Raw genomic sequence first — 23,935 nt, 5'->3', positions numbered from 1 at the left:
GACACCAGTCTGTCCTCATCTACTGAGAATGACAATGAGACCATCAATAAAGAGATGATGCAGTATGTTGATAATGATGCACCATCTGCTCCCATGGATAAAGTTAAAGATGCCAAGCAGACACATCCACACCAAGAAGACACAATATCAAATGATGATGGCGATGATGGTGATGATGTCATTCAAGATCCGGACTATACCCCAACCTGTGATGAGTCCTCTTCTCCTGAAGATGAAAACAGCCTATCTATGGTGGCAACAACTTTAGAACAGCAGGATGAGGATGTTGAATTAAAAGATGTAGGCAAAAAGAAAAGAAATAAACACCTCAGTCCAAGAACATGGAAGCAAAATGAATCCAAGCAGAAACGTCTAAAAGGAATTTCATACAAGAGCAAAAGTGGCAAAGAAATAAGTGCAAAGACTATGGGTCCTCCCTGCAACTCCAAGTTCTGTCAGCGAGTCTCAACTCGAGACTGCCAAGTCCTTACAGAAGAGCAGCGGCAGTGGGTATTTGACAAGATTTGGGCAATGAACACCTGGGAAGAACGTCGGTTATACGTCACCACTTTGGTCACAAAGACTAGCATAAAGCAAAAAAAAAGTTACGGAGGGATCCCGACGCAATTCATCATTTACCTACCAACTGAAGCTTGAAGATGGAACAAGAGTTAAAGTGTGCAAGGCACTTTTTTCTTCTACAATTGGTCTCCCTGAAAGAACCATTACAAAATGGCTGGATGACCCCATCAACCCTGAAAAACAAGCAGAAGTGCCATCAAAATCTGGACCCAAAAGTGGCTGGCACAGAAAGGTTGAAACTGATGTCAAGGATTTCCTTAAGAACTGGTTGAGGGACCTGCCCAGTGTTGACTCACACTACTGCAGAAGCACAGCTACCTACAAAGACAAGAAGTTCCTTTACCAAGGCACAACCATCTCCCAACTACATCGTGAATATGGACAGGCAGCTGCAACTGCTGGAGTGAGAGCTGTTGGAATCCAATATTTCACAGCTGTGTTCCATGAGGAGAACTACTCCGTATTTATTCCAAGAAAAGATCTGTGTGATGTTTGTGTTTCATTCAAACATGGAAATATCAGTAAGGCTGCATACAACGCACATGTCACCAAGAAGGATGAAGCGAGGCAAGAGAAATCTAGGGACAAGGATTCTGCTGATAAAGAGAAGTCCGTTTGGACAATGGACTTGCAAGCTGTGCTACTGTGTCCAAAAACCCAAGCCAGCAGCCTGTATTACAAAACAAAACTGCAGGTCCACAACTTTACCCTTTTCAACTTGAGATCAAAGGAAGGCTACTGCTATGTTTGGGATGAATCAGAAGGTGACCTCTGTAGCGAGGTATTTGCACATCTTCAGTATCATCATTTTGAAGGTGTGATCAAAGGCCATCCAGACCTCAAGGAGATCATAGTGTGGAGCGACGGTTGCGGTTATCAGAATCGCAATACATGTGTAGCAAATGCATACTCTGAGCTTGCAAGGAAATATGGGGTGCTAATAACTCAGAAATACCTTCTTGCAGGTCATACACAAATGGAGTGTGACAGTATGCATAGTACTATTGAACGAAAATTAGTTGCAGATATCTTCACCCCAAGAGACTATGTCATTGTACTCCAGGCTGCAAGAATCAGGCCATCACCTTACTATGTGAAAGTGCTCAAGCACGATGAGTTCCTGAAGCTGAATGGATCTTACTTCTTCAGCATCAGACCAGGCAAAAAAGTTGGAGACCCGACTGTGCATGACTTGCGGGGTCTTCAGTTTAGCAGTGACGGCAAGGTCCATTTCAAGCTGTCCTTTTCAGAAGACTCTGTGTGGGAAGAACTGCTACAAAGAGTGCAGGTGCCAAATGGGCCAATGGCATGGATAAGTTTGTTTCCATGTGCTCTGCCAATCAAAGAGAGAAAGTTCCAGGACCTCCAGTCAATGAAACCCATCATGCCTGTCGAGTGTCATCACTTCTTTGACAATTTGCCACACTAATAGGCATCAGACAAAAACTCAGCAAAGAAGAGCTGGAAGGAGAAGTGGAAAAAATGCACATGCCTCCTCAGCATTATGTTTTGTTAGTTTGTGCTGTAAAATTGCCTAGGTCACAAAGGCATGTTCAGAAATTTGCCTAAGTCATTTAATTCTGTCATGTTCCATGTTTGACTGACCTTGCTGTTTGTATGTCAAAAGACATCTGTTGTTACAACTTTTTTGATTAAAATTGTTCGTAAATATCATTTATTCAACAAATGGTTCAGTTTTTTGTGTTTCCTGAAAAATTGCAAAAAATGACTTAGGCAATTATTTTAAGAAGGTGACGATATGCTCCTTAGGTAGTTCTCATTTGTAACATTCGTTTCCGTTCGTATTTCCGTATTTCTCAGAAGCATTTATCTCATTACGCTAATCCGGATTGGCTGGTGATCACAACAACTGCAGCTCTGTCCGACCGTCCGCTCTAACCCCTAAATCCCCCCAATCACTATATAGAGCAGGGACTATATAATGGACTTTATAATAACCTCAGTTAACTGACCGTTCGGACAGAAACATGCTCCCTGTTGGTCACATGACTCCGCCTAACCGCACAGTGCCTGCACTATCTTTGTTATTTGTCACTGTTGTCAGGTATGGCGACAGTGGGCCGCTGTGACAACAAAAGGCACAGCATTATGGGATAAATCTGCTCATCTAGTGACCATGGACTGTCACTACGCGATCCGTCCCGGAAGCACGATCCATTCTGCGCATGCGCATCTACATATACATCTGGGTTGCCCTCGATTTTATTTTGTTAAAAAGACCTAAATTACGTTTTTCCCTTCCCAAAAATAGTAAACATACTAAAATATAATGTGTTGAAGGTTAATGATGCATTTCCTGAGCAAAAAGATTGATTCAAATCCTTTTTATCACTTGTTTCTGCCCGACCTGCACTGGAAATGGGGTCCTACGCTACTTCCAGAGGCTAACTTTTTAGCCTTTGGATTTAAACATAAATCTAGTCTTTTTAAGTTTTATGTTTTCATTTAGTTTTAAAGCTACAGTGTGTAACTTTTAGCGACATCTAGCGGTCAGACTGCAGACCGCAGCAACATGAACATCTCCCCCCCAACGATTCTCCCCCCCCCAACAGTACGGCGAGCGTTACGGGACAAAATGTCTTCCACGACGTCCACATCACCTACCTTCTCAAGTGATGAGGTTTGTTTACATAGATAATTTTACAGATAGTATTTCATTAGTCTGTGTAGGGTATAGATTTCATGTAGACTTAAGATAATAAATATACCCGTTATTTTTTCTACATCGTTGTGACGTTTTGGCGATCTTGCAATCACTAGTTTGTTGGCTCTGCGCTGCCGTAGCGCAAAGATGTCTGCCTCCATGGCTGCGAGACCCGCTCCTATGTAATTATAAATAACGAATTCTAAGGCAACGCAAATATTAAGGTTAAGAGGCTGAGCTCGTAGATGATGATAAATAACATAGTTATGTATAATATATTACATTTCTGACTGTATATCCCTGTAATTATTACACACTGTAGCATTAACCTTATGCTATATAGGCGTAATCTAAAGAAAGACACAACTATAATGCAGATAAACATGCTTTAATTATATTTTGCCAGACTGCTCTGAGCATGTCTGATGATGGCGTCAGAGAAGAGGTTTAACGAAGAAAATGTAAAAAGCTTCAAAATTGTCTCACAAAAGTCATAAAACATTTTTTAAAGATGTGCATTAGCATTCTTTGGTGAGTTAAGGATAGAAATAAGTAGTTTTAGTACCATAATTACATTATTTATTCTATCAATTTATTTGCGCATGTGCAGAACGGATCATGCTTCCGGGATGGATCAGGTAGTGACATGGACGATCACTACATTTTAGGGTGCATTGTGGGAAATTTCGAGTCCACTACCTTTTCCCCCACTAGGACTGTGTACGAATGTCTGCCCAAATCACTATATAGGGCACTATATAGTGGTTACAACATTTTAGATGAATGTGTAAATGTCTATTGGATGAAGAAGTAGTGGACTCAAAATTTCCCACAATGTACCTTGACAATTAGTGATCAACAATGGTCGCTAGGCAAGCAGATATATCCTGGAATGCTTTATGAGGAGAGCATTACGGGACTTGTCACAGCAGCCCGCTGTTGCCATAGGCTGTCGTTACCAAACAGCTATAACCAATACGCTAACTACTACATAGTGCCCTATAGAGTGGTTAGGGCGGACATTCTGACACAGCCTGAGTCACCTACCCTATCAGTAGCTTTCACCACGACGCAACATCATTCAAAAAACCCTTCTCGCTTCGAGGCTCATCTCAGACCAGACCAGCTAAACTGTCCATAAACAGTATTTTTAGCTGCTACAACTCCTGTCTTTCCCATAATCTGGAGGTATTACCACCTATATTAGCACACCAGCTAATATGATCTGTTCGGGGCTGCTGTACCTTAATAAGAAGCAAAGGTTGGGGTTTATCTAACTTTCCAACGTGGGGAGAATCCAAGTTTGGCTTTTCTGTGCAGCTGAAAACACTGCCAGAAACAAAACAAGTCTTTTCTGTAAGCAAGTAAATGTCCTGTAACCTCATTTTAAGGCAGCAAACAGATGAGGAAATGGTAGCTATGCTACTCTATAGGCTCTATGAAGCCAGATCAAACCCTGAAAACCTTCCTGATATTTTAGTACCAAAACCTGCTATTAAGGAAAATGCTGTCATTTTGAAATGAAAGCTTTTTTAGTATCATTTGATTGAAAAACAAAATACATATGTACCAATTAAAGTGCATGGTAGTAAACTGTAAAAGAGGAGAATTAGGTCATCTGATCTGTGCAGAAATGTCATAGTGGTTCCTGAATTTAGGTTATTTTTAAGCTTTTGTAACCTTACAAAGCGAAAATAAGCAAATTTTGACATGGAGGTTGGTTTAAAGCAGAGTTACACGGGGATTTTATTCAAATTTATTCAAAGTGATTAGATTCTGTGGTAAAATAAATAAATCGCCTTTTTGTGCAACCTAACTTAATTTTCAAGAAATGATTATAAATAAACAATAACAGAAGCTATACAATCACAGTTATGATAAAACCAAAGCTTTTAATTTAATGAGTAATTATAGAAATGGTTCAGATTATTATGAACAGCTGTTTACTTTAGATATATTAGTGTTTATATGGACATTGTTTGGTCATTATCATGTTTAAATCTAAAAATCATATCGAGCACATATGAATTGCATTGAGTGCATGACCTTGTTAACCTCGGTGAGGTTTTTGTGGTGAAATAAAGGAGCTGAAAGGAAAACCCCAGCAGTAGGACAGGCGAACATGCTTCTACTGTTGACGCACATTAGCAACAGCTAGCCTGTTGAGTGATTAAGCTCTGTTAGAAGAAATAAACCCGATTCCTGTGTGGCTGAGGGAAAGGATACTTGCTGGACGGATCTCTGCGTGGACGTGTCTGGTGACTGAGACTCCTTTAGCAGCTGTAGTATTTGCTGAAGCCCCTGCTCGTCTGGCTTCCACTCACACTCCATCTTGCTGCTGCCGCGGATAAAGCAACAACATCAGAGCCAACGGCTCTTAAATGAACCACCCCGCCCTCCGTTAAAAGCCCAAACCGTGTTTGACAGAAACGCACCGTTACCTGCTCTGTCCTGGCCGACCTTTTCTCTTGTTGTGTCCTTTCTGTTCAAACGGGAGCGTCTGTCTGGGTTTTCAGACATGGGCCCGTTTCGGCAGACACGTCTGTTCTCACAGCCAGACGAAAAAAGCTTCAGGTCTTCTTCTTCTTCTTATGGGGTTTTATGGCGGTTGGCAGACTTGTGAATTGTGCATTACCGCCACCAACTGATATGGAGTAAAGCAAGAAAACAGAAAACGATTCAGCCCCCCCCCCCCCCCCAAAAAAAAAAAAAAAAAAAAAAAAAAAAAAAAAAAAAAAAAAACCTGTGTAACTTAAACCAACATAATACTAAATCACATTTGCCCATATAATTTTTAATTTACTCTAGGTCATCTTAACTCTGCCAGTTTCTGATGGTCCCATCGGTCCTCCCATCATACTTCCAACCATCTCCCAGTTCAAATCTTTAATGTCCAGATATTTTTCTGCAGCCTTCACTATTATTTTGATTTTTTCCGTTTTTTTTGTTGTCTGTGCAGTACAATTAATTACTTCTACCATGAAAAGAACAAAATTTGTCTTTTTAACAATAAGTGAGTCTTCATCAATTTTTTGATTCTCTAGAGGTTTGGAATTTGCCGTGTGTTGAACTGTAGGTTTGGGTTTTTCTGACTGAGATGGGATCCTTTTTGCAGCTTCAGCGTAGGTTATTCCGAGCTCAAATTTCATTTTTTTAATTTCCTCAGACCTTTTGCTTGCTTCACAGCCGCGATAGGCAGCAGTATGTTCTCCACCACAATTACAGCATTTTATTTTAGCTTCTTTTCCACATTTTCCGTACTCATGTTCTCCTGCACACCTTCCACACCTCTGTTTCCCTTTACAAACTGCTGCAATGTGACCGAATTTTTGGCATTTGAAACATCTCAATGGTGGAGGATTGTAGATTTTGACATTATAGCTTATGTAACCGATGAATACTTTGCTTGGTAATTGCTCTTCCTCAAATTTAATTAGCACTGATAAACTGTCAGATCTTTCTCCGTTTCTTGTTGTTTTTAACCGTTTTACTTCTTTTACTTTTGCACCGCTTATGTTTTCCAGAATCTCTTTTTCAGAAATTTTTAGAGGAACTCCTCCAATGACTCCCCTGCTGATCTTTTTGTTCTCCATTAGGCTGCACTGAACTCTTATCCCGTCAATTTTGTTGATCCGTATTGCTTTGCCTTGCTGGGCGCTGTCTCTGCAGTTAATTAGCAGGTCTCCACTGTACAGAATTCTGGCACCTCTGACTTCTCCGACAAGTTTATTGATGGTTTTTGTTAAGTGAACCGGATTCCAATTTGTAAAAGAGTCTGCCTGATTAACGACTTTGAATATGACTTTGAATTCATTTTGTTGTGCTGTGGAATGTATGGAATGATCATCACTGGATTGTTCTGAACTAGATTCCCCTTGAACTGATCTCTGTTTTTTCCGCTTTTTCTCATTTTTTGATGTTGCTATCTTCCAACCTTCATTGTCACTATTTCCCTCTTCCATCCCACAAGAATCGCTTCCTGTTTCCTCACTACTCACGGCCCAAGACATTTCTCCATAAGCAGCTTCAAAACACGCGCCATGCACCAAACGACCATCCACATGCCAAAGGGGTGTGACTCTTCTTCGACCTATCGGTTAGGTTATGAAATAAAGCTATTTTTAACTTGCTACAAGCAAACCAAACGCATGTTTGGAAAGCATGAGCGTTCAAAGCTTCAGGTCAAACAGCCCTGCGTTGATTATAGCCTCCTGCTTCGGTCAGCTGACAGCTGCGGGGTCCTAGTGCTCATCCGTCAGCCGTATATTTCATATTTATCCATAGCTTTATATTATTATTGTTTTAATAAATTTCAATTCACGTCAACAATTTACAACAAAGACTTTTTCAATGGATATTATTTATATGACAAAGAGCCCCATAAAGGTAAATCGATAAATTCCAGATAGTTCCTGAAGGTATCACAAGCAAGCCCTCTGCCTTTAACTGAACCAGATCTATACGGTATTCGTGACATTACTGCTTCGAATACGAAAATGTATTTACATTTAATATGATATTGATACGTAAAGGTATACGTTTACCATTTTTAAATGTTTCTATTATTCATAGGAAAATGTATAAATAAAAATTAACAGGGGCGGAGCTAGATGTGGGGCCAGGGGTGGCCATGGCCACCCTTAGCCTATCGTTAGCCACCCCCCTGGCCACCCCTACCATTTTCTTCCCTCGAATACAGATGGTAGCAGCAATAATACTGTCAAATGGAGTAGTAAAAACATTAAAAATTTTCAAATATTAACAATTACCTGACAACAAAACCTCTGTGGTTTATTATGAACATCAATATACTAACATTAAAGATGATAAGTAGGCTACAGAGTTAAATCCTCTTTTCAGAACTAGATTTTGTGTTATAATGGGGTGAAGAGAAAATGCAAGTCATCTAGGAATCCAGTTAAATTATACATAAACATTTTAATTAAAACATATTAAGTGATAAATTGATTACTTGATTGACTTTATTGATCTCACAGCGGAGATATTTACTTTATGTAGATATTAGTACTTGTAAATATCAATTTTATGAAGAGTAATTATTAGGAAAAAGAGGTAAGTAATAACAATGGAAAAGATGTTCGCCCCAGAACTCATACCTGAAAGAATTTTATCCACTATACCTTTTATCTAGGAAGTATTGATGTTTATATATGCTTCTATTTGTTAGCAAAGGTTGTAGGAAAGTGTAGTTTGTCTTTATTTTGAAAATATGAATGTTTTGCTCGTTAACTTTCCTATTGAACCGATTGCCCCTTAGGTTCTGGCACCTATTCACTTTCGTCCACTCCTCAGTGTACATTGGTTATTGCCTGGCCAGCCTTATAAAAAATTTCTGGCTACACATCTGTGACAGTAATAACACAGAATGGTTAGAGGGTCTAATGATTTTTAAATTGTCTCATTTTTTTATGGAGTAATGGGAAAACATATTAGGTCATCCTTTTATTCTTCATCCTCTTTATCTAAATGTATATTATTTTAAGAATACAATAAACAACAACAAAAGTAGTAGCTTAGTATTTTCTTACTATAACTGCATAATTACAATTCACGGTGAGGAGTTCAAGAAAAGAATAAAGTTAAGAAGTGGCTGCAATACTAAAATCAGCAGGAATTATATGGATGCTGTTAATTTCTAAGGAGACTGAGGACCAAAGCAGATATAGCAGATAGAACTCAGGAGCCAGGAGGAGAACAAGAGAACCCAACAAAGAGCAAACAGAGAACAGAAACTTGAATACTAATTTGAAGTGACATGGAAAATAGGTGGGTGCAATAATCAGAAATAAACAAAGCAGATCATAACAGATACAAATTCTGAGGGAGGTTATAAAGCGAATAAAATATATGTCTATGAGTAACATTAGGGTGTATGAAAGAGTTTCAGAAAAAAATTATCTCAGATTTGCTAGGATCCCATTTTTTATGTTACTGCTGACCACATGACTCTGAGGAATGTTTTAAATATCTACTGCAATCATATCCTGGATTAAAATAAAACAAACAAACACAAAAACAACACTTTGCATTCAGACAGCGCTTCCAAATCAGTATTTTCATTTTCTTCCAGTAGGTGGCAGCACACGCTAGAAATATGCCTGGTCCGCCTGCTTGAAGTGTCTGCTGAAGAAGTCACATCTATTGCTTCTTGTTTCTCTGCGTCTAGAGCAGCTGTGGCATATCGGGGTGTCCGAAAGACAAAGCTGCTTTCTCTATTGCTTGCTCTCTCCTTTTAAGTCTGCACCAATAGTTATTTGATATTTTCTTTGGTTCCGACTGAAAAGGCCGAGGAAAGAAGAGTGAGATTGAAGAGTTTGGTCCCTCTGGTGTCCATCCTCTCAGCCTGATTTTAAATATCGCCTTTTTTCTGATCTCCGAGGAACCATGAGCTTCCTTTTGTGAGTTATTATTGTTTGTTTGATACTTGTTTTTGTCTTTCTGATTGGGGTTTAGTTGTCGACAAAAAAGGGGACGATATTTCACAGCTGAAAGCTAGCTAGCGATCAAATAAACACGGGATTAGACTACTTCCTGGATCTGCCTTTTAATCGTTTTTTTTTTCTAATTTTGGGTGCGTTCTTTGTATTTTCGTATCTTTAAAATACTCAGATTTCCATTTACTTTATTCAACACAAAAATACATTCAGGATATTATAGAAACGTTGTTATCATCATAATACGAGTTTTAATCAGTTTTTGTCGTGTGGCCTGGTTATTTGCTGGTGCGTATATTGTGCTAACAAGTGCTAACATTAGCTTTGGGTAGATTATAGCACATTCGATCTTATTCTTGTGTAAGGACTGTGTTTATAGATAACTAACCATTTGATTACATGAAAAAGAAAACAAAAACAAAGCTGGCTATGATCACTGGATTTGTACATGAAAGAAAGTGTTAAAGGCAAGCATAAATCAAAAGTATTTTTTTAGGTAAAGTAATTTCTATTATCACATTTCTTAAACAAACATTATACATTTTCTTTTTCTTAAAAACTAATCGAAATAAAAGTTGTCTTGAATTATAAATATAATGGAGCTCTGTTCTTTCAGGTTAAGGTAACCAAAAATCAACTATAAATTAATAAATATATTTATCATTTGTACTCTTTTACCATCCTCTGTTTTTCAAAGATAAGGGTTGAACAATCTTATAATTTTATGGCATTGAAAGATTTCTTCAATAATACATTTTTTTTTTAGATAAAACGCAAACAATGATACACTGTCATGGTTAGTTTTTCTCTATTTTTAATTAATGAAAATCCTTTATTTCTTCTTTTCCATTGACAGCCACACAACCATCTCTTTCATATCTGTGGTTCTAAATTGGCCCTTTTATAAAAAGCCACATTCTCTGTGTTGTTGCAAAGCCTTTAGCTTTGTTTTCACATTAAGAAGGTTGATTTAAGATACATTGAGGATAAAAACCTGTTTACAATCAAAATGAGCTGCTTTCACATAAATGCACTCTGAAGAAGATTATTACAACTATGACTAAATTTGTCTTGAATTGAGTTTACTTTAGTTTTTAGATGTAATTTTTTTTGTTAAAAAACTATTAATTAACCATTTAGTTATTGTTTGTATCAACTCAAAACAAACATAATGAGTTTTTTTTTTCATCTCTGCCCACCCTTAAACCTTTGTATCTTCTTATCTATTATTGTCTAGAGGTCACAGTTCTGCTCAAAGACTAATTGATGTGGTAGTGAGACTCAAAACCTACCATTTGGTTTAAGCACAAAGCCAGGTGATAGGGTGTTGGTTTAAAAGTGGTGTTGAGCTTTTAAAGTACCCCTTCACCATGCGAACCCAAGCAGTCCTTAAACAGTCATCCTGGGAGTAAAAAGCGAGAAACGGTCGTAAACTATTCATGTAGATACTCATTCCCAGTTAAAATATGGCTGAATTGCTCCAACTAAAGATTTTAACATCAGGTGTGTGTGTGTGTGTGTGTGTATAAAAGAGCGACTCTTCTACAGATCCCTCTGATCTAGAACTTGTTGATCAACCAGTCCTCAGATGACACAACCTCTCTCCTTTTTTTCCATTATAGGGAATTATTTTACATTGCTTTGCTTGCATATTAAGTATTTGCTTACACACTGTATAGTGCATATAAAATTAATACCCTGAACTTCCATATCAATGCATTTTTAATTTTTTTGCACCATGTTTTTTTTCTCCCACACTGTTTACATTTGATCACTGCTGCACTTTATAGAATGGAAATGTTCATTTACAGTCTGAAAAACTATATTAAGCGAAATTTCGTTTTTTTATACACTCTTTGTATACAAAATGACTATAAAAATTGTCTAAGTCTAATGTTGATGTAATCTAGTTGAAACAATTGTCATGATAAATAGGTTTTTATGTGTTTAGAGAAACGATTAGAGGTTTTTTTTTTTGTTTGGAAGCCTTCGGTTCATTTTGGATCTGCTTTGGCAAACATTGTAATTAACAGCCCAGCATTTTGTTTTGTTTCTGACCCGTGCTTTGATGCCTGAAAGACTCTTCTTTAATGGGGCAGTGTGAGAATGAACATGGCCTCATTAAGCACAGAGATGTACTGTTCTTTCCCCACCTAGATTTTTTTTTATAGCATCGGCGTCTCCTTTGTCAGTTTAAAAACCCGACATCTTGACTCTGTTGTTGTTTAAGCCGACTTTTTCCCCTCTGTTTCTGTAAAGTCATGATCTCTCATCGAGTTATTCGTGTCTCTGTTTGTCGTCTTCTCCCCAACGTGACCCACAGTGGAAACCGTTCATCTAAAACTTTCAAGCCTAAGAAGAATATCCCAGAGGGTTCTCATCAGTACGAGCTGTTGAAACATGCCGAGGCGACGCTGGGGAGTGGAAACCTGCGCATGGCGGTCATGTTGCCGGAGGGGGAAGACTTGAATGAGTGGGTCGCTGTCAACAGTAAGTCCTGCCTTTTCCCTTCCTCTGACTCATCCTTTTTCTGCTTCAAAGGGCTTTATCTCAACACCTGTTATTCGGTTGTTTTATTTAAAACATTTTTACTCTTGGCTTTGAAATGTCAGTGTCTAGGTCATGAATCAGAGAGTGGGCTTTCAGGATGTCAGATCTTGGCTGTCCCTCTAAAGACTGTGGGCTTTTTCATGCCAGACAGACTGCTGTGAATGTTAAATAGACTTTATTGACCGTTTGGTGAGAGCCTTGTTTACTTTCCACTAAGCAGCAGAAAATGGCCGTTTAAAGGTAAATTCCTCCCTCTGTGCACTTTTTTTTTTTTTGAGCAAGACAACATGCAGGCAAATGGTTAGTTCCAAGACTTTTTTCACCGTACTGTTATCCTGATATGTAGTTTTTATTAGAGTTTGTTGCACAAGCTCTCCTGACTTTCACAATGAAGGGAAGTTGCTATAGATGTGCTGCTAGCGGTCACTCCTCTTGTCATCACAGCTAACGGACTTTTCACATGATTGTTGCTCATGAGAAGCTGCAGTTTTATTATATATGTTGTTTCTTTTTATATAGAGTATAATCGTTCCAGATTTGCCTTTTTTGTTTGAATACTGATCATTAGAGTACCTCACTGAAATGTTTGACACACTAGGAACGGCAACTTTTAAATAAGAGCAAACTTTTTTTTTAAACTAAAGAATTAAAGCACCAACTTGTAAAGTTTTGGTTCTATTGAAACAGCAAAACTTATTTTTTACTCCTTGCTGCACCAATGTCATCTTACTTTTTGTCATTTTTAGCCCACTCCTATTTTGTTCTTTTACCCATATTGGGAGGCGACATTTTTATCTCCCAATAAAATGCAAACTACCACATTAACCTTTTGAGGCACTGCGCATAGACATGGTAACAGTGCTGCATTTTATTGGGGGGGAAAAAACCCGGACCAGTTCTGCTCGACAGACCAGCTGTCTGGAGAATCCTTCTGAACCTGGACACTCCACCCTGCCTTCAAAATGATCAGAGCAGATTCTAGATGTTTCCAAAGGCCGGTCTCTGTTGGTGAAGTTTCCAAGCTGTACGGTTCATGCTGACATTTAGCGTTCAACTCCAACCGAGTTTGATTATTTTCCTGGATTGTTGGTTAGCAGCGGGAGCATCTTCTTGCTGTTGAACATCCTTGAATGAACCCAACAGGAAGCAACCATTGTAACAGCAATGTGTCAAGATTAGCGCGAAAGGCTACGTTCACACTGCAGGCCTTGATGCTCAATTCCGATTCTTTTGTGAAATCCGCTTTTTTTGCGTTGCCGTTCACATATCTAAATATATGCGACTTGTATGTGATCACCTGTGTGAACTACAGTCATACAACGCAAGTGTCCCGCATGTGCAGTAGAGGACGCAGTAACATCACAGGCCAGCGTGCTCTATGTTTACGGAAGTAAACATGGATGGTAGTGCCGGAGCGCATCTAGCGATCTCTCCCAACCATAAATACACAATCTTTTCAAGATGGTTAAACATAAATACTGCTCTCCGCATCATCACCCGCCATGGTTGTTGTTTTTCTTGCTGCTTCTTCATAGCAAGACCCAGAATAGTGACCTTTGTCGGGTATTAATGGCGTTCAGGTCGGATGAATGTGACCTGACCGTTCAGACACAAAGATATGATTGGTATCGGATTCAGGACCACATAGCCAAAAGGCCTGGATCGCATTGGAAAAACGGATCTGTGTCGTTCAGACTGCCATGAAGAGATTCAGATTCAGGTCGCATATGGGCCAGAAAATCGGATTTGGGTCACTTCAGGCTGCTGTGTGAACGTAATGTTGTGCCACATGTGATTTCAGAGGTAACCTTGCACTGCAAGCTGGATTGTCTTGAGATCTAAGTTTTCAGTCTCACAACAAATCCATCTTGAGACACTCCCGCTAATACATTTGTCTCATAACAACCAGCGAGTCGGCCCAGTGACATGCCAGCAATGTTTTTTAGGGGCGGGACATGTAGGAATGACGACACTCAGAAGGGCCTTGCTGCAGCATTACAATCATAGCTACGCTGGAGGATTCAGCTGTCGATACTGCAATTGACCGGTTTTAGCTAGAATTGCAACAATTTCTCGTTTAAAAAAAAGGAGCAAAGAGAAGCACTTTGTGAATTTGTAGATTGGAAAGATGGCTGTGCTTTCAAGTCCACTCTGCTAGTTGTGAAAACACTCAAGAAGCTGCAGACGAATCCTGTCTGAAACGTCACAGTTTGCTGCTAGGATTGGCTGCAAGCGTATTATTGAAGGCGGGTACTAGCTGGCACATCACCAGTCAGCTTGAAGTATTGTACTAAATATCCCTCCTTTTCATGGACAGACTGAATGGCAGCCATCCTGGATTCATTACATAGAACTCAGCTCAGTTCTACACATATCAATCTGGATACTTCCAGGTTATTGCAAAGGGTCAGTAAGATATAAAGAAATGGGGACACCTGAAAATAGATCCCAGATGCTAAGCTGACGTTGATTGGTGCAGAAATTATGTTGATGGAAAATAAAGAGCTGTGATGGAGATCATAATAAATAGCAATGTTGAAATTGTCAACACCAGCGTGTCGTTTAGTCTGCTGTTGTGCAGCACTGTTTGTAACCATAAGTCCATCTGCTGTGATGAATAATATTTCCTTTTTAATTCTTATCTTTATAAACACACATGACAATACGTTGACTATAGCAACAAATTCAGCTGGTAAATGTGATTTGGCTCAATCTTTGTGTTTTGGAGAACTGCAGCAGTTGGCAGCCAGAGCAAAGCTGGAATATGATGATAAATAATGACCTAAGCTCTTAGGAAGAATTTATGGTTGAAATAATTCAACCTTCTTTAGAAAATGTCTTTAAAAGAACCAAACTGGGTAAAATGGTTGATTAAGCAAAATGAAACGGCAAACAAGTTATTTTACCTTAATGTTTTTAAAAAAAAAACTTTTCTTAAAATTTAAGGAGATTTGCTTGGATGATTCACTTTCCTGCACGATAATTCGAGGCTTAAATCTTGAATCATGTATCAGATTTAAACCTTTTTTGTGTTCATAAATGGCTGCAGTCTGTGCTAAAGATGCCCTGATCGGATATTAATATCTGTACGGATCTGATCCATCGGGACTGATGCATTCAGTCATTTTCTCTAATAAAATTCAAAAGGTAAAGAATCACTTGATTTGCAGAAAAGTTTCTTTGATTTTATCAATACAGTCATTTTGAACCCTTAGAGTTGCATATTTGTTTTTCATGGTTGAAAATGTCCTTTCAAAAACAGTTTTCATTTTTATTTTAGGTTTCCTTTTGGGATAAACATGTACATTTATATATCATACTTGTTTTTTAAGGGGGGATCTATGACTGCTTCTTTAAAAATACAACAGTGATGATGATAACAGAAACAAGCGGCTCTGTGTCGGAACAGTATCAGGATGTGCAGATATCCAAATTCAAGAAACAGAAGTGAAAAAATGTGGATCGGTGCATCCCTAGTGTTTGTTGATTCCCTATGTGAGCGGAGAGAGACTTGCTTTGATTCTCAGCCCTTTTTCTTTTCACAGCGGTGGATTTCTTCAACCAGATCAACATGCTGTATGGAACCATCACAGACTTCTGCACAGAGGAAAGCTGCCCAGTCATGTCTGCCGGTCCAAAGTAAGCACACCAATCACATCCACTGCTTTCTAATAATCATCTGGATTTCCCTTTTCTTCAAACTGCATCACTTCCAACACGGTACATCCTTTGTGCTCCTGTTTAACAGATGAATCCAATACATTTCTTCATTTTTTTGATATGAATAAAAGTAAAGAGAAAACTTTTTTTTTCCTCCATTGCTTCTATACTTTTCCATATACAGAATAATATCCTGGCCGTGGGTGTGCCTTGGTGGCGCAGTGGTTAGCGCTCACAACCCATGTATGGAGGCCTTAGTCCTCGACCCGGGTGACCCGGGTTTGAATCCGGCCTGTGTCTCTCCACCTCTCTCATACCCCCTTTCCTGTCAGCCTACCATCCATAAAAAAAGCCACTAGTGCCATAAAAAAACAAAAAAAAATTATGATAAAATCCTGACCTTTAACCCCTTGATGCCTAGTGTCGCAAATATGCAACAAACTGTTTTTAATCATGCAAACAATTGCATGCGCATTCAAATGCAGGTTAATCCACATTTGGGAACCATTGCCAAGGATTTGTTTATGGTTAAACTGGTCCCTGGCCGTGTGTGTTATTCCTTTTCCTTATGTTTTGTGCAGTTTTCAGATTAACAGTCTCTATTTGACTTAAAGGCAAAAATAAATGTGGACATTTGGGATTTACTGTTTGTCTGGAAAATATGAGCAAGTGTAAATGTAACCAAAATTGGCTCCAGCCAAGAGTTTTCTCCATGGCTAAAACCAGTGAACATATATGAGGCTCAGTGGATTTTGTGCAAGAAGTCATTTAACCTTGGAACGATGGGAATTAAGGCAGTGGAGTCGCACATGCGAAGTGCGAAACACAAAGTGTCAAAATCGAGTTACCGAGAAACAGCCGGTATTTCTCAGTTTTGTTCCACCCTTGTCTCTGCACCGCCTCCACTTATCACCAAATCAAACATACTAAGAAAATTATACAAAGAAAAATGGCTGCAAAAAAGACTTAGCACTGGTTATGTTGTGGCTTTAAAACAGATTTGTTTTGTTCCCTGCTAAAACAAAGTTTGTGAATTCAGTTAAATAATTGTTAAAATATATGTCATTTGTGTGTTTTTGGCTTTCTTCCTGTATGGGAGGCTTTTTAAAATTTGAAACATTAGTGCAGTTGTTTATGTTAAAATAAACCTTTGGGTAAAGTTGTCGCAAGCAGGTTTTTCTTGTGTTTCTTGTGAATTTGGTCTTAATTTTTATTTCAAGTGGCATTAAAAAGTCTTGAAAAGTCTTGAATTTAACTTGCCTGATGCCGAAGGAACCCTGAAAAGGCTAACTGATGAGGATTTAAACCTGCAGCCACCAACAGAGTGCAGGTTTCAGCTAAACAATGGATGGTACAGGCTTTAAAATGCTTTAACTACATTAGTAGTAGTATCTGCTTCTAGTAGGGGGGGGTTATATATAATGTTATGTCCAAAAACAACCAAAAAGACACTGATAAGTAATTTGGAGGATTAATAATGATGCTGACTTATTACAATGGTCATCAGCCAATCTGAGAGACCTAACAACTCATCCTGCTGCCTCGCCAGCTGATGTTCACCAGGCGTTCTGCACTGTGATGACAATTTTACATTAACTTCCGCCAGGTCTGCTAAGAATTAACATCTGATGGCTATCCAGGTCTTTCTTTCCTCTTTATGTTTGCTCACACGAGTTTATTCTGAGAATGAAACATAAGTTTTTGCTGTGCTTTATCGTAGGTATGAGTACCATTGGGCAGATGGAACCAACATCAAGAAACCCATTAAATGCTCAGCTCCAAAGTATATTGATTACCTCATGACGTGGGTGCAGGACCAGCTCGATGATGAGACGCTTTTCCCTTCAAAGATCGGTAGGATTTGCTCCTTGGTTCCTTCCTTTCTCTGTAACGGTTTATTCTACAGGCTGCTTTCATGTCGCTGCTGGAAAATAAAGTTCTGTGAAAGAGAAAATAGTTTTTTTTCCACTTAATAAACTGATGCTGCAGCTAATAAAATGGAAATCCTGAACCTATAAAGTAAACATGACCCATCTTATTTATGATGCCTTCATGTTTACAGTGAAACTCATTAAGTTCCCTATTCTCTTTTGCACATGGAGGCAGTTCCATGTTACACTGTTTATTTTAGCATTGGTACATTTCATGCTTCTGCATGAGGGACTTCATAAAGGTTCATGTTCTGTAATTTGTGGCTGAAACATCCAGTCGTGTCTGAGCCCCTACCAGCTGAGGCCTGTGTTGTTAAGGGTGGGGTTATTTTTTTAAAGATGCTGGCGCCCAGCCGAAATGCCAGCTGTAGTGTCCATCTGAGGGGAAGAGCTAAACACTCTCTCCCTCAGGCAACAGATTTTGGATCCGTTTTCTTATCCATGGAGCAGGAATGACGTCCACACCCTCCTCTGGGTGTGTGGTATTCTGGAGCATCCTGTGTGCAAAGCATAATGCATCAAACATTTAATTAGCTGTGCCGCTTAGCTTTAAAGGTGTATGATTGTTGATGAATTAATAAATGTAAAGCCCAGTTTAGCTGTAAGCAGCAGTGTAACTGTTCTTATTTTAGTGGGTTTGTTAAATAATTGATCCGTAGAGACTCTTTGTGTGCATTTGTGCTCAGTTTTGCCCAACGTGTCTCTGATCTACATCGCAGTAGAATAGAAGAGGTCTGTCTGAACATGAAGGTGTTTTCCATCCTGGAGATGAATGCTTAACATGTTGCTGTCATGATTGTTCACACTTTCCCCCGATCATGCCGCAGCCTGCCAGCGAACACTTTTGCAATCCTGGGGAACATGCTGTCTCGATCTTGTTCCTTCTTGCTTTTCCTGTGAGCTGGGCTAAACGGATACCTAGGCTTCATAACCATACCAACTCTTAGGGTTTTAAATCTAATGGGCGCCTTGCAAAATAGTTGCTACTCTGCAAGTTTCCTAATTTGACCTCAAGGCAAATATGAAATATCGATCGGGGTGATGTGACTGTGAAGTGTAGAAGAAACAGCCTCTGAAGGTGAAGGCTAAACACTCTGTCCAGAGTTCTGACTTCAGAGCCATGCAAGTTCTGTATAAAGTATTTCTCCTTATAGACCTAAATGATCTGTCTTTTATTTCCAAGGCGTTCCCTTTAAGCGCAACTTCATGTCCGTGGCGAAGACCATTCTGAAACGCCTGTTCAGGGTCTATGCTCACATCTACCACCAGCACTTTGACTCCGTCATGCAGCTGCAAGAGGAGGCCCACCTCAACACATCCTTCAAACACTTCATCTTTTTCGTTCAGGTAAAGAGTCTCGGATATTTTAAGGAATGAGTCAAATATCTGCCCGTATGGATTAAAAGCCTTTCCTGACTTTTCTGCTTTTGTCTTTTTTTTTCTCTCTGTGTTTTTAAGGAGTTCAACCTCATTGACAGAAAAGAGCTGGCTCCACTCCAGGAGCTGATTGAGAAGCTGACCACTAAGGATAGATAAACACCAATGCAAACTTGTATTTTATTGTTCTAGTTTTTGCACAGATACCCAACCCCACCCTGGCTATATGTATGCAGTATAAACTACGTGGATTTCCAAGGGGGAAATGTTTTTAATATTGCCAGGAAGCAGACTGGGTTTTTTTTTGTTGATAGGTTTAAGGCACCAGGACTAATTTTATCAGGGATTACAGATTTAATTAACAGAGAAAAAAAACATTTAGGTGTATGGAGAATAATCCCTTGTATCAACACACAATGATTTAGGATTATAGAGACATATATTGTATGTTCCTTCATTTTCTCTTTTTCTTTTCTCCGATGGTTCGACACACTCATAAGGGAGAGGGACAGTATAGATTTTATGGGGAAGATTTGAGCCAGCTTTGAAGCTTATTCAATAGTTTTACTCTTATCATTTCATTCTCAATTAAAAGGTCAGACTTTAGTTGAGTCTTGTTGCCATCAGTACAGAAGAACCCTAAGTGCCTAGCACGGCTCGTTGTCGCCCTATATCAACAGTGAGAACTGTAAAAAGATTTAAGGCCATATTTGATCAGCTTAGTTAAAATTTTCCACCTACCTCCCTTTAAACCCAAATAGCCCTGACTTCTCCCTCCTGTCCCATATCTTGTTTTGGAAAGTCTCCCTGCTGTGTGCTCTTGAGAGGGTGATGATTAAATGAATGTGTTAAAGGATATAGAAGTGAGATTAGAGCTGTTTTTTTGTCATTTTAGAGCAGGGACTAATAATAAGCTTTTAGGATTGTCTAGTGACAAGTCCCTGTGTGCTAGTTTACCCACCTGAAACCTTTATGTAGAAACATTTCGCGACGGATCCAAAACCTTAAACTGTACATACATACCTGCTGATAGATACAGATAAATATTTAACCTCCACCGTTTTTGAGAACTGTAAGCATTTTGAGTCAGATGACACCACATACTGTACCTTGGTATCTGGATAGCCATGAAGCACTTTGAACAAGTTTTCTAACCACTCTTGCCTGAATGTTTTTCTCTGCAATATGTTGAATTTTGTGAGAAGCACACACAGTACTGTTATAGCTTCAGGTTTTTCAGATCTATGATTAATTATTTCTGAGATAAAACTATTACTGTCTTAAAACATTTTAGGGTTTACTTTCAGCAGCCATTTTTTAAGTTGGTATATAAAGCCCTGCCGCGTCCTGATCTGTTGGTGTAGACTTTTGGTTGGGCCGTTCCAACATTTTAGGTCGTCCTTTTGTTGATTTGAACTCACTGGAATGCTAAAAAGAACCCAGACGGCTTTCTGTGAGAGTCTTGAACGAAAAGGACTGTTGTTTCATGCAGGCACCCAGAAACCAAAGGTGTTTCTGAAGAAAGGTAACCACAAAGCATGATGCTGCCACCAACGTGTTTCACAATAGAAATGGTTTTCTTTAGAGTATGTTTCCCTGTGAAACATACCGTTCGAGCCAGTTTCCAGAGAAAACCTGTCCAGTTTCTTTCTTCTTTTTTTTTTATCCATACATCTAGTCCAGACATGTGAATTATAGAGGAGGTTTTTCCTCCGTTATTCCCTCTGTTACAGCCTATTTTATTCCATCTGGAAAAATGCCACTTTAGTCTCACATTTTATCCAGGTAATAAATGTCTCATTAACTATAGAAACCTCTGGAAATGTTTATCAGGGTCTAAGTCTTAAAAACCTGAATTCTTAACAGTATTGTGTAGTTTTGATTTTTCCTGCTGTATCTCCTTCCTCATATTTTACCAAATGAATGTTAAACGGATCGATTTCCTCTGAGGTTAGCTGTAGGGCACAACTAAGGTTTCCTTATGCTTACAGGTGCTGGTCATAAAATTAGAATATCATGAAAAAGTAGATTGATTTCAGTAATTCCATTTAAAAAGTGAAACTTGTATATTATATTCATACATTACATACAAACTCATATATTTCAGATGTTTATTTTGTTTAATTTTGATGATTACAAATGACAACAAATGAAAATCTCAAATTCATCATATCGGAAAATTAGAATATTGTGAAAAGGTTCAAAATTGATGGCCCCTGGTGCCACACTCTAATCAGCTAATTAACTCAAACCACCTGCAAAAGCCTTTAAATGGTCTTTCAGTCTAGTTCTATAGGCTACACAATCATGGGGAAGACTGCTGACTTGACAGTTGTCCAAAAGACGACCATCGACACCTTGCACAAGGAGGGCAAGACACAAAAGGTCATCGCTAAAGAGGCTGGCTGTTCACAGAGCTCAGTGTCCAAGCACATTAATAGAGAGGCGAAGGGAAGGAAAAGATGTGGTCGAAAAAAGTGTACAAGCAAGAGAGATAACCGCACCCTGGAGAGGATTGTGAAACAAAACCCCTTCAAAAATGTGGGGGAGATTCACAAAGAGTGGACTGCAGCTGGAGTGAGTGCTTCAAGAACCACCACACACAGACGTATGAAAGACATGGGTTTCTGCTGTCGCATTCCTTGTGTCAAGCCACTCTTGAACCACAGACAGCGTCAGAAGCGTCTTGCCTGGGCTAAAGAGAAACAGGACTGGACTGCTGGTGAGTGGTCCAAAGTCATGTTCTCTGATGAAAGTAAATTTTGCATTTCCTTTGGAAATCAAGGTCCCAGAGTCTGGAGGAAAAGAAGAGAGGCACTTCATCCACGTTGCTTGAAGTCCAGTGTAAAGTTTCCACAGTCAGTGATGGTTTGGGGTGCCATGTCATCTGCTGGTGTTGGTCCATTGTGTTTTCTGAGGTCCAGGGTCAACGCAGCCACATACCAGGAAGTTTTAGAGCACTTCATGCTTCCTGCAGCTGACCAACTTTTTGGAGATGCAGATTTCATTTTCCAACAGGACTTGGCACCTGCACACAGTGCCAAAGCTACCAGTACCTGGTTGAAGGACCATGGTATCCCTGTTCTTAATTGGCCAGCAAACTCTCCTGACCTTAACCCCATAGAAAATCTATGGGGTATTGTGAAGAAGAAGATGCAATACACCAGACCCAACAATTCAGAAGAGCTAAAAGCCACTATTAGAGCAACCTGGGCTATCATAACACCTGAGCAGTGCCACAGACTGATCGACTCCATGCCACGCCGCATTGCTGCAGTAATACAGGCCAAAGGAGGCCCAACTAAATACTGAGTGCTGTACATGCTCATACTTTTCATGTTCATACTTTTCAGTTGGCCAACATTTCTATAAATCCTTTGTTTTTATTGGTCTTCAGTAATATTCTAATTTTCTGATATGATGAATTTGAGATTTTCATTTGTTGTCATTTGTAATCATCAAAATTAAACAAAATAAACATCTGAAATATATGAGTTTGTATGTAATGTATGAATATAATATACAAGTTTCACTTTTTAAATGGAATTACTGAAATCAATCTATTTTTTCATGATATTCTAATTTTATGACCAGCACCTGTATGTGTAATTTTTTTTCTTCCTATTCTTTAAATTATAATACTTTTGTGCTTTCTCTAGCCGAAGCATGCTCCCTCTCCTAATGTCAAAGTTTAGTTGCTATGCAATGACTGAAAACAACACTAAAAGGATTACCAGTTGGCGCTTTCGTATTCTGAATCTTATACAAACTTTCTTAATAGTGCTTGAATTTGGGTCAGACAGAAATGGAAACCCCTCTCTGTCTGATTTAGTTTAAAAAAAAAGGCATTTGAACGTTTTATAACAGTAATTTCTTGGAAGTAAAAATGATGCACACTTGTAAATATTGAGGGTTGACTGATTTCTAAGTGAGCATGAAGTGGTGGATTTTTGTTAAATTAATACATCGAGTCTTTTTAGAGGCTGCTTCGTCTCCTTTATTCAGTTATTGGAAAACTCATGTTTTACATGTTTAAGATGTTTGTTTCACTTTCTTATCTAATTAATATGAATGTTACTGGTCAGCAAATACTCTAACGTGTAATAGAATAACCGGTCATCCTCATGAAATGCCCATAACAAAACCTCCAGCCTCCATTTGATCCTCTTTACTTTATCAATTGATGAGATGTTTGTAAATAATGGCTTGATATGGATTTTCAGTGCTACTGAATTGGTTATGCTGTTTACAAGGCAAATAAAGGTGGTCTTGACTCGCCGAATCTTGTATTTTTACTGTGTACCCTGAGTTTAGCCAGACTAGATTGGAACAGAGATGCTGTTACTTCATCACACATGGACTAATGAAATCCATTAAAAGCTTATGAATGCCACTTTATTAATTAGAATACATGGTGTAATATCTTAGATGGCAAAAATGCAAGACAGTGTTATCCATGCAACGCTTAGTTCTGTATGAAAATGGATAAGTTTGATATAAGAATGAAATTATTAATGAAACATTCAAATTTTCCACATTTGTCATGTTACAGCTAAAATTGATGCTTTTGGATCAAAATGAAATGGCAACACGAAACACGTAATGGTCAAGTTTACAGAATTATTATTTTAGGGCTGAAATGGTTCTTCGGATTAATTGGGATTATTAGATTTATGATGATCTTTAATTTAGTAAGTGATTAATCATAACTGGAG

General features: G+C 38.8%; 2 protein-coding genes across 6 annotated transcripts in view; one reads left to right on the top strand and one right to left on the bottom strand.

Moving 5' to 3' along the window:
* Positions 1-5,832, bottom strand: part of tnpo1 (transportin 1) — a 34,602-nt gene extending 28,770 nt beyond the window's left edge. For 2 of the 5 annotated variants that reach the window (XR_005282464.1, XM_038304956.1), the window contains exons 1-2: positions 5,689-5,832; positions 5,474-5,585 (exon numbers count right to left, since the gene is read on the bottom strand). Coding sequence is in view for 4 of the 5 variants with exons in the window: in XM_038304956.1 (XP_038160884.1) it covers positions 5,474-5,578 (105 nt within the window). In the remaining variant the exon portion in view is untranslated. Of the gene's footprint in view, positions 1-5,473; positions 5,586-5,682 lie in introns of all 5 variants that reach the window. The other 3 variants (XM_038304957.1, XM_038304958.1, XM_038304959.1) reach the window with 3 other exon arrangements.
* A 3,548-nt stretch (positions 5,833-9,380) lies between these two features.
* On the top strand, positions 9,381-20,641 carry LOC119796460 (MOB kinase activator 1B). Its single transcript, XM_038305022.1, has 6 exons — positions 9,381-9,666; positions 12,026-12,192; positions 15,798-15,891; positions 17,633-17,766; positions 19,027-19,190; positions 19,302-20,641. The coding sequence occupies exons 1-6, from the start codon at positions 9,653-9,655 to the stop codon at positions 19,377-19,379; spliced, it is 651 nt and encodes a 216-aa protein (XP_038160950.1). The 5' UTR covers positions 9,381-9,652; the 3' UTR covers positions 19,380-20,641.
* Positions 20,642-23,935: the final 3,294 nt, after the last annotated feature.

Source organism: Cyprinodon tularosa, unplaced genomic scaffold (genome assembly GCF_016077235.1).
Source record: "Cyprinodon tularosa strain WSP-4 unplaced genomic scaffold, ASM1607723v1 ctg55, whole genome shotgun sequence".
NCBI classification, from domain to species: Eukaryota; Metazoa; Chordata; class Actinopteri; order Cyprinodontiformes; family Cyprinodontidae; genus Cyprinodon; species Cyprinodon tularosa.
The sequence above is the reverse complement of the archived record's forward strand: the minus strand, read 5'-3'. Positions and strand labels throughout refer to the sequence as shown.